At 40.3% G+C, this 13405-nt stretch overlaps 2 protein-coding genes across 9 annotated transcripts; both read right to left on the reverse strand.

Annotated features, from left to right (window-relative positions):
- Nucleotides 1-1180: 1180 nt before the first annotated feature.
- Nucleotides 1181-7055, reverse strand: LOC133892851 (uncharacterized). Of its 6 annotated transcripts, XM_062333824.1 has the most exons (7): nt 6902-7055; nt 6588-6808; nt 5393-5503; nt 3025-5321; nt 2225-2297; nt 1899-2086; nt 1181-1459 (listed from the first exon to the last, which is right to left on the reverse strand). In XM_062333824.1, exons 1-6 carry the CDS (start codon nt 7047-7049, stop codon nt 1937-1939), a joined length of 3000 nt encoding a protein of 999 aa, XP_062189808.1. In that variant the 5' UTR covers nt 7050-7055; the 3' UTR covers nt 1181-1459; nt 1899-1936. The 6 variants fall into 6 exon arrangements, 5 of the variants coding, with proteins under 5 accessions (XP_062189808.1, XP_062189810.1, XP_062189809.1 ...); XM_062333826.1 differs by lacking the exon at nt 1181-1459 and having other exon boundaries at nt 1596-2086; nt 6615-6808; XM_062333825.1 differs by lacking the exon at nt 1181-1459 and having other exon boundaries at nt 1596-2086; nt 6603-6808.
- Nucleotides 7056-10421: 3366 nt separating this feature from the next.
- LOC133892036 (uncharacterized) lies at nt 10422-12487 on the reverse strand. Of its 3 annotated transcripts, none has more exons than XM_062332774.1 (5): nt 12262-12487; nt 11802-11874; nt 11673-11721; nt 11337-11460; nt 10422-10681 (listed from the first exon to the last, which is right to left on the reverse strand). In XM_062332774.1, the coding sequence occupies exons 2-5, from the start codon at nt 11818-11820 to the stop codon at nt 10637-10639; spliced, it is 237 nt and encodes a 78-aa protein (XP_062188758.1). In that variant the 5' UTR covers nt 11821-11874; nt 12262-12487; the 3' UTR covers nt 10422-10636. The 3 variants fall into 3 exon arrangements, with proteins under 3 accessions (XP_062188758.1, XP_062188759.1, XP_062188757.1); XM_062332775.1 differs by having other exon boundaries at nt 12257-12487; XM_062332773.1 differs by having other exon boundaries at nt 11802-11891; nt 12257-12487.
- Between the last annotated feature and the right edge of the window lie 918 nt (nt 12488-13405).

Consider the following 13405-nt stretch of genomic DNA (forward strand, 5'->3'; position numbering starts at 1 on the left):
GCATGACCATGCACTTTCTCAATCCACCTCGATGGGTTCAGAGATATCTCTCTAGTTATTAAGCAAGGGCAAATTCAATTTTGATCGCTCACACCCCACGACATGTTTCATGACAAACCCGAAAACTACCTTTATGACTACCCAATTACAGAATAGCGTTTGACAGCCTCAAAGTATACCACTACATATTCTGGGAACCAATGACGATCTCATGTCTAAGTATCCTGCAGGTACACCATTTGAGATAACAACTGATAATACATTATAAATAATAATCCCAGCAATATCTTAAGGTGGATCTATCCAACATCATGTTCTAACATAAATGTCCATATTATTGATCTGGTATCTCTATACCTATGATCCATAAAACATAATCATCAATTAATACATATGCTGGTTTTATGTATCATCACAATGAAATGCGATCAGAGATCGTCTAAGAATAACATCATGATATAAACAAAAAGTTTCATGAACAAGTCAAATACTTGCCAATCAAAATAAACGATAGTCATTTTTGAAATAACATATTATTTAGTAGTAAATGAACATAGACGTGTGATACAATTATCCATATGATTGTCACTAGGCATATCACCTTTATACATGATATGGACTAATATGCTTAATAAGTCATGATCAGGTGAATAGTCCTAATGACGAAATAACTTTGATGTTGATATCTTTTTAGGTGAAGAAAAGCATGAGGATATTCCTATTAATATAGATTTTCTATTTGAATTTGAGGATATGAATACCGTACTATTAAGTGCCATGCATGTTCTATCTGATACACGACTATCAGATATACTATATTTTCATAATACATAATCTTTCTATTTGATATAATATATTTGTATAGATATATTAATAGTGAAAGTGCATGCATGTTCTATCTGATACATGACTACTTTCTGTAGAGAGAACCTAACATATTTTAAGCACGAACCACCAATCTGCGCTAAAATCTTGCTGGTAGTTGATGCCTAAAATCTGTTAGGTTGTCTTTAAACAAACTAGCCCTGTAGTAATCCCATTTTCATTCAAATTGTCCCTAAACAAAGCATTCCTCCCAGCACTATTTTGTCATTGGAACCAATTTGTTAGAACATTAATTAACTGAACAAATCTTTTAGGTGGTATTGAGTCTGAAGTCTTAGCCAACACAGAAATCATTAGTTGCCCGTCGATCTTGGATTATTCATGGTATATGTAACAATATATATGCAGTAACAATTTGGGCTGCGTCCAATTTTGGACCCTTTGTTTGTATGCATTTATCTATGCTGAATATCTCAGCTAAGTTTCTAAAACTTCTGATAATCAATCTAAATGTCCCTCCAAAAGTGACAAACTTGACTCACCTGTGCGAGAAATGCCTCATCTTTTTGTGCGGATTGCACCATATAGTCTGCATGAACCATTTGCCCATCCGCCTGAAGCCTCCTACCCTTCACTGCAAAGAAACTAGCAATTTCATCTCTTCCTTTAAATTGAACAATGCAGATATTGCCAAGGAAACAACAAAGCTTCTCTAATTTTAAAGAACAAGGGTTAAATCATGAAGGGGGTAGTGGCAGTGCACATCAGCCAAGGATAAACATTTCTTTTGTTTTCTTTTTACAATAACCTGCCAATTTCGGAAGAGTGTGACATGGGACCAAAAGTACCTGTAAGCTACTTGCGCAACTGTGCACAGTTTCTTTACATATCTCTACCACCTCCACAACACAAATGGAGCCCCCATAGTTGACAGATGATTCATGCTACATATTTCACTCATAAGGAATTTTCCATTCCTACTTGCAGCGAGTAGTTAGCACATACTATTTACATAATTCCATGGGGAATGACAACGGATGGGCTCAAAGGGGTGAAGAAAGGGTTAGACTAACATGACACAATGGCTGCATTATATGTGAGATTGTCAGCATCAAGGGCACGCTTTCTTCTTCATATTCCTCCACTTGACCCTCAAGTCACATGGGAGGCGTGTCCTGTGAAACACATCCCTGCCGCATTCTAGTATCTGAACCCATGGAATTGGCCCATCGTCCTGTGGGGTGAATTTTGCCATTGCTTCCTGGATCAGCACAGTGAAAAGTATAAATATACAGGCCAAGAGACTACACAAATCGTATACACAACTAGCCTGGCAATACCCAGCTGAAGATGGTGCAAGAGTTCAGAAATTAAAATCATCAACCGAAAGTATGATTACCCTCAACGCTGCTTCTTCTTCTTCCGTCCAACAGAGCTTGGAGCGCCTTCCAGTTGGTGCAACAGGATTGGAACTGCAAGATAGATGTGCTCAGTTCTTGGAATACCAAAGGCAGGCACCATAAAATGGTACATTTTGAGAAATGATTTTTTCCACAATAAATGGAGCATCTGAATATACGCAAATAAACACTAGTAGTCTAGTACTCTGAAAGAATGCTGGCTCAAATATTATGATTCAGTGTCCTTTTTTATATCTACATCATTTTATATCTACACACAACAGAGGGTAATACCATCTGTGCCCATTCAAACTTGCGTAATCATAACAAAGTCAGCTCCTCATGCAACAAAGTTATGTGTGAAAAACAAGGATGTCTTTCGATCATATCATCATCATCATTGTCATGACAATTTAATGTTCTCTCAGAAGACCTAAAACCTTTAAAGTTCAAACCATCTCAGAGCTGATTGGCACCATGTTATCCATGATATTGTGCTCATAAAATAATAGAAACTATGAGCAAGAACAAAAGAGCAATATCATAAAAAGAAAAAAGAAAATAAGATAACATTGGGACTCACTACATGCCATCCAACCGACATCCATGATAGAGCTTCATGTATTGCATATCTAAACTAGAACTCTCGATATCATTCGATTCTATATAAACTGCATACCTCATTTATGTTTAGTAGTCCAAAGAAACTACATTAACCAGGTTTTTGGCTATATGAACACAGTAAGTGAGAACAAAGTTAGGAAATTAACTGGTAATGAAACTCCACTCTAACACTTACTAACGCTTGTGTGGATATGCATAATTTCTTTTCCTCGATGGAGAAGGTATGTGTTGGTCCTGCTGCGTGATAGTTTTTCTAGAATTACTTGATACCACTGTATCCTTTTCTTGTAATCCTGCTTTGCTGTGCCTCATGTTACGCCAAAGGGGTGAGGATCGCTTGCCTGAGGAGTTATTTGAAGATGTAGCTTCTATTTCATCAGAATCATCAGGTTGGTGAGAATTTGTATGATCGTCCTCCTTGTCAGCCTCAACTTCCTGATTTGCAGAAGGACCACATCTGTTCTGAGATAAACCTCTTGTTTCATGGGATGAATTGCCACTACCAGCTTCTTTGCTTTCCACTTGCTGCTGTTTCTCTGCATCCTGAACTCGTTTGCTACTATTGCTCTGAAGTACAGAATGTTTATTCATGGGTGCAACATCAGCACTCTGAGAAGGGGACGCTTTCTCAGTGACTACCTCCTTAGGATGACCACTATCTGTAGCATTTATTTTCTGCTTCTTCCTCTGCTGATCAGGCTCTTCATCACGATGAGCAAGGTTATCTGCTTCATTTTGATGGATATTTTTTCTCATTGATGGATCACACCAATTCAAATGACCCTCTCCGTTGGCAGCTCTTGGCAGAACTCCAGTTAGTTGCTCATCATGTTGTCTGACCAAATGCGGTGTGCCAAGGAAAGCAGCAAGGTTCTTTCTAGCTTCGCAATATGTTTTCTTTGCTTTTTGATATGCTTCAGTGGCTTTCGCATAGAAGCATACTGGGCAGTAGAACAGGTCGGTCTCTACAAATGCCACTGATGAACTGAAACAATCATCATGAGCGGCTAACAAGCAGCCACTACATTTCCGCAGCTGACCATCTTTACCACATTTTATGCACAAATCTTGTTGCGACATACCCCCAAGGGAATCCTTGGCGTCTTGATCCTCGGGCGAGAATGCCATTTTGTTAATCATCAACAGAAGACCAGCAGCAGCAGTGTCACATAAACTATCATCTGAGGAAGGGACATGTGATATTTCCGCAAAAGTATCCCCAAGATTTTTCTTGTTTGATGTCTTTGTTGCAATTTTTCCATCTCCATCCTGAGCAGAGTTTGGAACAGAATTACTGCTATTACATTTCTGAACGTCAGTTCTGTTCTTTCCAGTATTCTGCTCAGATAAATAATTGGCTTCTGAAATTTTACCATGTAGGGCTATATTGCAGTTTTGAGACATTGGAACAGTTTGCACATTCAGCCCAACATGGACTGTATCCTTTTCCAAGATACTGGCATCATCATGTAGAGCTTGATTAACTTTGTCAGCACCACTCACTTCTAGATGAGACTTGTCACCATTCTGCTCTTCAAACACCATATTATGCTCTGTAGCATTCCCTGGCAGATGGTTGGTTTCAGATTTACCCCCTTGTATAGCACCATTGCAGCTTACAGAAGGTAAAGCGCTAGCTGCTTGCAGAGTCACCTCCTCATGAACATGATCCTTTTTCACTGGCTGAATACTTGCACTGACATCATCCAGATCTTGATTTACTTTCTCACCACTTTCATGTTGCAGAGCACTCAGATCAGTTTTTCTGCTGTGAGGTTGCGAAATCATGGTTGTATCCTGTGCAGCAATGAACTCAGGCAAGTGCCCAGGTTCAGATGCATTTGCTGGTAAGGCATCACTGCTTCTGTCAAAAGCTGGAGCTACTGTAGCATGCATGCTCAGCCATTCATGGCTGGGATCCTTTGATGACTGATCACTGGCGCCACCATCATGTGGCCTCTCTCCATCGATATGGTGAGGTGGATTTGGAGATTTTTCTCTATGAGATTGTGGTTGAACCATGGTAGCATGATCCTCCGTATCCTGCTTGGACAGGGGTTCAGTAATGCTTGCCTGCAGAGCTGTATCGCAGCTAGCTGAAGCATGCACAGATCCAACTGGCATGTTCCCCTCCGCAATAAGACTCTTTTCTGGAGAACTGGCACCTAAACCAACAGCACCTATATCTTCTTGCAGACAATCGTAGGACCTACTGTCAGATGTACATGGTTGGTGCACAGATGTTGGTGCAATTGGATCCTTTTGGAGGTTTCTTGTTTCTGTTTCATCGACCAAATCTTCTGAAGTCTCTTGCTGAAACCCAGCATTGTCTGTAGGGAATCTAGGCTTCTTTATATTTACATGATCGTGGCTGCTGAACAAGGACTGATCATGGTCACATTGGTTGGTGCCATTCTGCTCCAATTGGGATGATGGGCCCATAGATGTGATCTCTGGGTCAACTTCTTTGAGCTGAAGAGAAAACAAGAAGTTTAATATAATCTTGTTCCATTTCTAATTTTTACAATAACTCTTTAACTTACCAACTCAAATGAAGTTTCTGGTAATGTAGGTTTCTTGATACATATAATGTTCTTGATGTCTTGACTGAATGGCGGAAGCATATCCTTCTCCAAATTTCCCGAACTTCTGACCTGCAAAACTTACACTAATGTAACACTAACCTCAAATCATCTAGAAACTGGGAAGGGCCTGATATTTGATAACAATCAAACTGCAACATGTCTTATTGTCAAAAGATTAGATAAACTAAAATTACATGATTTTTTTTCACAATGTGAAAAGTCAGGTCAACTTAAGCACATAGAAGCACCAATAAGCAGTAGGCTCCACACATAATAAGGAAGTTTTCACACTAGATGTACATGGGTGCTTATGTGATGAATGACAGCAAAGATGGTACCCCTGGCTTTCTGCAAGAATTAGACCACTGAAACAGTCTATCTTAAGGAGATGCAGGTAAACTTTTGAAATTTCAGAATCATACTTGCAGCAGAGCAATAGAAGAATATTTCATGACATTCATAACCTTTCTAGAATAATTGGTATTAAGGTACCAAACAATTGGCAGGTCTTAACAGGAGGAAGTAGCAAAGGGATTTTTTTTTATTGAATCAGTTAAGGGAAGTATCACGGAGCATATCACCAGAATACATCAGCTCAGATTAATAACAGGGTCCAGCCTAGCCTAGCAATGTCAAATTAGAATAGTGAATCAGTGATCTGCTAAGGTTCAAAGCAGAGTTACGCCAGAGCTCAGCACACAAGAACACAATAGATTTATCTGAAAATGCATATCTAGCCAAATGTTGGAAAACCAACTCCCAGTCTCTATCACGTGATGAAAATCCAATCTCAATTTGTTTTCCTTTGTTTTCTGAGTTTCAACACATTGTGACAGTGGCATCGCGTAGCAAGGTAGGATAGCAATCAGATACATTGTCCAGAATTACAAATCGCCAAAACCCGCATTTGCTAGTTTCAGGATATTTCCTTGCTCCCTCACGGGAGGCTCTATTACTACCACACTACCGGTGATCAATCCTACACGACACCGATACAGGAACCAAAAGGCTACCAATAAATGCCCACCAATCCTTGAATGAAATGTTTCCAAGTGACATGATCCACCTATCCACATTAACAGAAGCAAATGCAAGCATTCTTCCTCACAAAACCTGCACAACGATTCGGAAAAATGGAAAGGGGAATCCGAACCTCTAAATTGCATACCGTCGCAAGCACCTCTCCGATGAGCTCAAGCAGCAAATCCTCGCAGGAGCGGGCGGCGTCAAGCCTAAGCACCCCAGCCGTCGCCGCGGCATCGCCCTCGGAGGCGGCGGCGGCGGAGGCGACCTCCTGCAGGCACCGTAGCGCCACCCTCTCCCGCGTGGCCTCCGGGGCGCCCGCGAGGCACTCCGGCGAGGCGCCCACCAGCGCTGCAAAGCACCAATCAGAATCAGGCAACCACCACCCTAGGTGAGAAAAGCTAAGGCGTGGAGGCGGTTAGGGTTTGGAGGCTTACGGCTTACCCTTGAGGACGGAGAAGTCGAGGGCCTCGTCGCCGGCGAGGGCGTCGGCGACCCAGTGGGCGGCGAAGCGGGTGGCGGTAGCGGAGGCGAAGAGGGGCGGCATTGCGAGAGGCGGAGGAGTTCGAGGGGGCAAACTGTAAAAATACATTTAGGGTTCGGGCGCTCCGTACTGGGGAAGATTCTGGATCACCCAGCGCGGATCTTAAAGCACCTCCTTGTATTTTCTTCCAGGAAGAGTTGAGTTTTAAAAAAAGGAATGGCGAATTGGAATTACTACTCCCTCACGTTATAAATACATATAGATTTAGATGAGATACGATTTTTAATATATAGCTTTAACTACTATTTTTTATTAATTATATTTATAAAATCTATTAAATTTGTAATATTATGAAAGTATTTTTTCAACACAAATCTACACATCTGAATTTAAGGTTTTTAAACTAAATATTTTAAAAGCTATTGTTAGTCAAAGTTTTAAAATTCTGATCAAATATTTTCTGAAATGAAATGTATTTATGACCGGAGGGTTTAATTCATTTACGGGTGGATAGAAATAAATAGATTTATCAATCACGTGTACGCCATAGCTAATCCAACCAATTAACCCCTCAAATAATAGCACCATTATCTTCAAGTGCAAAAATGTATTTAATTTTTATCAAAAACTGTATGTACATGGGATAAAACATTTATATGAAAATATTGTTATTTTTTATGAGCATGTTCGGGTTGAAAAGTAGTACTTTAGATATATACATTTCACAACACTGTAAATGTGAGCTGAGGAGTCAGAACCAAGGGATGAAACTTCGGAACAACCTTTTATTTGACGCAATTTTTAGTACACCTATTTGAAGGGTGTCATGATTATTGGCTATTCATGAAAACATGAACTCGTGCATGAGCGTGAACCATCCATACAAAACTACTAGCGGCGTTGTTCCATCTTTCACGCTGGAAAATAGCAGCTGCAGTAGTATTCTTGGCTCACAAGACGCAAATCAAGGAGGAGGCTAAATCGCAATATGAACTAGCAGATGCAATCGGTACAAATTCACCAACCAATCTATAGGTATGTGCGACCCAAGAGTTTGAAGTTCCGGTTCACGATACATAAACAAGCCATAAATGGCTTGTAGAGGGTGGTTCTTAACAAGAATTCACAAACTCGTTAGCAAGGAATTCGACCCTAGTGCCCCACGACGGGAACACGCATGTTTTAATCAAAGTTTGAGTTACATGGGTGTGACATTGGTATTATATAGAGACTCTACAACTTGTAAAACAAGAGATGCAAGTCTAAAGAATACACGGACATGAAAGCAGGAAACCTAACTATTGATATGGCAATTGAGATCATATGAGTTTGAAGTAAGCTTTCAAATGAGTACTCGTATGTCCAAAACGGGTTCTTGAGAGATTTATGGCCTTGGGCCTTCTGGATATACAGATCTAAGTCCGACTCTATTTCAAAACTTTATTGTGAGGCACACACAACAAGTCCCTAGTTAGCACATAACAATTGGGAAAGGGCTTAAAATAAGCTCTCCAAAACTTAGTCACACAACCTAAAAAGAGGATTCCCTATGCAAGTTTTATGGATTACGAAATATGGACATGTCTTATTGTTACAAGCTAAATCCAAGTCAACTTTAAAATTTCATATCTTTTGTTTTCTAGTTTGAATTGCATCACAAGCCTCCTAAACCTCTGGTAACCTATGCGGCAGCAGGAAATCATCCAAATCACATAAGCCACATACTCATCACCTTGGGCAACTCTCTCATGTCGGCTTAAACAACCCATACATATAGCTTGTTTGTCTCTCGTGTATGATGCATACGACGTGCCGAAAACAAAATGGAGACCATGACTAGAACCATCACATGGGCCTTGAAGTAAGCTTTCAAATGAGTACTCGCATGTCCAAAACTGATTCTGCTTGAGAGATTTATGGCCTTGGGCCTTCTGGATATACCGAATTAAATCTGACTCTATTTCAAAACTTTATTGTGAGGCACGCACAACAAATCCCAGGCTAGCACATGACAATTGGGAAAGGGCTTAAAATAAACTCTCCAAAACGTACTCACACAACCTAAGAAGAAGATTCCCTATGCATGTTTTATAGATTACAAAATATGGGCATGTCTTGCTATTACGAGCTGAATCTAGATCGACTTCAAAATTTCATATCTTTTGTTTCCTGGTTTGAATTGCATCACAAGCCTCCTAAACCTCTGGTAACCCGTGCGGCAGCAAGAAATCATCCAAATTACATAAGCCACATACTCATCACCTTGGGCAACTCTCGCGTGTCATCTTTAACAACCTATACAGTTTTCAAAAAAAACACCATGATCCCTCAGAGAAAACTCCAAATCATGAATTGTTGGAAAGACAACTTCATAAAGCTTTCTAAAGATGCATATTTTCTCTAACTTTGCCTCATTTTCCCCAACGAACTATAAATAAAGTGACACATACACATCTCAAACATGTGATTGAGGAATTAATGTGGTTGTACGTGGCTGGTCCCCATTTGTCTATGGGTTCCTTGGACCATATGATCCCACCTACAGAAGAATTGGGGTCTATAAGATTTAGGAGGGTTACGTTCTTTGGGTGGTGGGGTGTGGGGTGGGAGATATATCAGTTTTTGTCGCACCTTCAACAGCTACATTCTTAGGTTGGACGTTCTAAAGAAAAAGAAGGCCTATGGGAAGAGTGGGTGCTAAAGGCCTTTCCCCATTGGGGAATCTTGCTAAATCTTGCTAGTGTTCTATGAAAACTCAACGATTGATCTTTCCCCATTGGGAAAGCTACACTTTCTCTCAAAACGACCAACATGTTTATTTTGCTGATTCTGAGGGGATTGGGATGTATAAGGTTATTTCAACATTGAATCCTTCTCCTGTGCTATGAAAACTCAACACTTCGCCTATTCATTTGGCAAGATAAGTATGCCTCACCTCAAACTCCATATTTTTATTTGGCTGATGCTCATGAACAGTACCCAAACCTAAGATATATATCTTGATAAAGAAAGGGCAGCATGGCTCCAAATCATGTCAATTGCGCTAAACAAAGTCAGAGTGACACATATGTTTGTACAGTGATTCACATTTATGCGTCATATTGACTTCAGATCCAATTTGGGTATCATATTACCTTGGGAGGGAAGAGGGGGCTGGCAAGCAGGTGGTGGGCGGTGAGGTAGCGGTGGTGCAGATAGAGCCATGTTCTACTAGGAGACATGGTGCAAAAATCCAGCAGCACGACAATAGGGAAGGGAGAGGTCAAGAGGCGGCAGGCCGTGGTAGCCGCATAAGATGAGGGAGGAGGCCAGGAGGGTGGTTGAAGGGCAAGAGCAGAGGAAATGGCTCATCGGAGGTGATGAAGGGGGCAGCGGAGCAGGAGCTTGAACAGGCCAACAACGCGTGGGGCAGCTGTATGAGAGGCGTAAAAGTGAAACATCTGCGCTCCAAATAGTCAATAGTGCTCATAATTGCTACAGTTTTGATCCTGCACCGGTGTTTGGTGATATCTGGATTGGATTGGGTGCTCTCATATCCCAAGGGATCAAGAGGAGTAAAATGGGATACATTAATACATCAGGGTGTTGATGAATTTAGCAAGAGATGTTTCGATTTTATACAGCTCGGCAATGCTTCATACAGAGGCGTAAAAGTACATGCTTCACGACACATTTACAATGTCAAAACCCGTCGTTCAGTTCCAGGGTGCACCGTACTTCATATTCTTAAGTCCCTCCAGCTGCAAGGAGAGACAGAGATTAACTGATCAAATGCCAGTTTCATTTATGGCGAAATCATTTGTAGATTTCGCTTGGACTTCAAAACATAATTGTGAAATCATAAACGAAAGACAGTCCAGATGAAAGTCATCGTGTGCTCAGAACTCAGAAGCTTTTTTTTAAGGCATAGAACTTTGCGAGTTTAAGATGCTAACTGTCATCTAGCTTGCTACGCCAATTCCTTGGCACACCCTCTACCTATCTTTTAGTCTTAACGATAATTTTGAAAAAAAAAACAATAAACAGGCATGAAGACAGAAACATGGCCATAAAGAACAGTTTCGGCTGAATCATACTGGGGATTTTTTTTTTATGTACATTGGTATTAATACATCCAAACTTGTCCAGTTCAGTACAAGTGAACATTACACAAGCTGGTGGAGTTCCCAAACATGCCCAGTACTGAAGTGCAAGGACCATATCATTGCAATGAGTACATCAAATAAATGAAATAACTACTAACACTTCTTGATCATATCTGATATTTCTGTGGAGACATGTATTTTTGTAAAGAAAACGTACATGGAAGTTGTAACACCAAATCCTAATAAACATGGGAAATTTCTAAATTCCATGTAAACAGATGGACTGGTAGAGTGGCACTACATGACTTACCTGTCTGCATGTTTCCTTGTGGGTATCTAAAAGCTCATTGTACTTCAACTGCAAGTCCAACTTCTCAGCCTTGAGCTTTTCATAGTCGGAAATCGATGGACCACCCAACTTCTGCTGAACAAATCTGGGATAAACAAACATGTTAGTTGTTACATGAAAGTTATCCAAAAAGTCTCGTCTCATGTCGTTTCAGGAAAAATTAAGAAGAAAGTTAAGGACCATTGAACCAAGATTGCCATTTCATGAATGAATAAGCAAAGACAATCTCACAATCATGCGTCACTCGTCCTCTAGATGGGTCAATAAATATCCATGAGAGAGGTGAAGTCAACTTACTCGACAGCAGATGATGGCTTGTCGTTCTCCTCATACAATGCAACAAGAACTGCAAGACGAGAACTGGATATAAATAGCCAGTCACATAACTGCTGATTTGCATATGTGCACAAGAGATGGAATGCGAACCTTTCGTGAGAGTATCCATCACACCACTGGATTCAAGATACTTCCTGAACGCTTCTTTCTTGGCTTCTCTATCCTACAAAGACCATAAGACTATCATAGACACCATATTAATAGGAAAAATGTGGCATAACAACATGCAGTAGCGTCATGGAGTTAAGTTCGCCTTAATTCGCTGCTTACATGCTCCACGGATAAATTTCAAGCTATCTGTCTTCGCAGTGGGAACGAAAGCTTTGCCCATAATGGATCGAAAACCTATAGGTTAAACTACTAATATCTAGAGAAATCAAATTATATGCATAACATTTGATTAAAAAAACCACCAAATCTTCCTCCCACATTGCACATTTGACGAACACTAGCTAGCAAATCCGGCATGATTTTCGCAGCAGCTAAAACGCAGGGAGCGAGCAGAGTGGGGGATTGGATACAGAGGCCAAGAAAGAGGGTGGTACCATACTGCGAGCAGATCCGGGAGAGACTCGGGCGAAAATTAGCTGGTTGCCTCGAGGTTGGAGGAGGGAGGGAGGGAGGGGAAATGGCGGCGAAGTGTCGGCCGGATCTGCCCCCCTTCAGCTGCCGACAGGTTTTGCGTAAAGCTGTTGTACCGTGGACCGGTTGGTTTCTTGATCCGGTTTGTTCCGTGCACCGTCTCAGCGTCGGCTCAAACTAAGTACCCTCGTTTATAAATACTTGTTGTTTTGATTAGAATTTGATTAATTTTTAAAAATTTTGACAGTCAATAACTTCTGATTTTTAATTTAAAAATATAAAAATCACACATGTATATTTATCTTTAAAAATATTTTTTATAATATTATATTTTTATTAGGTATTATAACTATATTTTAATAAAATAATAGTCAAAGTTATACATCGAATATCGTAAAAAATTAAAAACATCATGTTTTTACGTGCAGGAGTAAACGAATTGTTAGAGTGCTTGTTTTCTTAGAATTCTCTCTCTTGCTCGCATAGGATCGAGTCAACATTTTCAACCTTTATTCTTGTATATGTTTCATATGTGTTTCACTGTCTCTAAATTTTTTCACAGTATGACATTGTGCTGGAGTATGATAATTCTATTTCATAGAGCTGTTGTTCAGCTAACTGCTGGTTGCAAGTGAAACATCTGCGCTCCAAATAACAGGAAAAAATCAGTGTAATGTGACCAGGGTTTACGTTACCGATCGGAGCTCGGTAACCGAGCTCCAGCGGTAACCGAAAATACGCGATAACCGCGGTTATCAGTCAAAAATTCAAAAAAATTCGGAGAAAATTTATTTAACAAAATTTGAATTTTGCAAAAAAAATCACGATTTTAGCCGTTCGGTAACCGCTCGGTTTTAGTCGGTTACCGAGCGGTTTGGGTCGGTTACCGAGCGATTTTCTCGCATTTTTGAATTAGTCGGTTATCGAGCGGTTTAGGTCGGTAACCACTCGGTTTTCTCGATTTATCGAGCGATTTTATCAAATTTCAGCGCAGTTCAACAAAAAACCTAAAAAAGAGCTCAACCTTGTAAAATCAATAACTAATTCATCTGAGCTTCAAATCAAGTGAAACAAATTTTGTTGGTTTTCTTGTAACATGATCTACATGATAA

This window comes from Phragmites australis, chromosome 15 (genome assembly GCF_958298935.1).
Source record: "Phragmites australis chromosome 15, lpPhrAust1.1, whole genome shotgun sequence".
Classification (NCBI taxonomy): Eukaryota; Viridiplantae; Streptophyta; class Magnoliopsida; order Poales; family Poaceae; genus Phragmites; species Phragmites australis.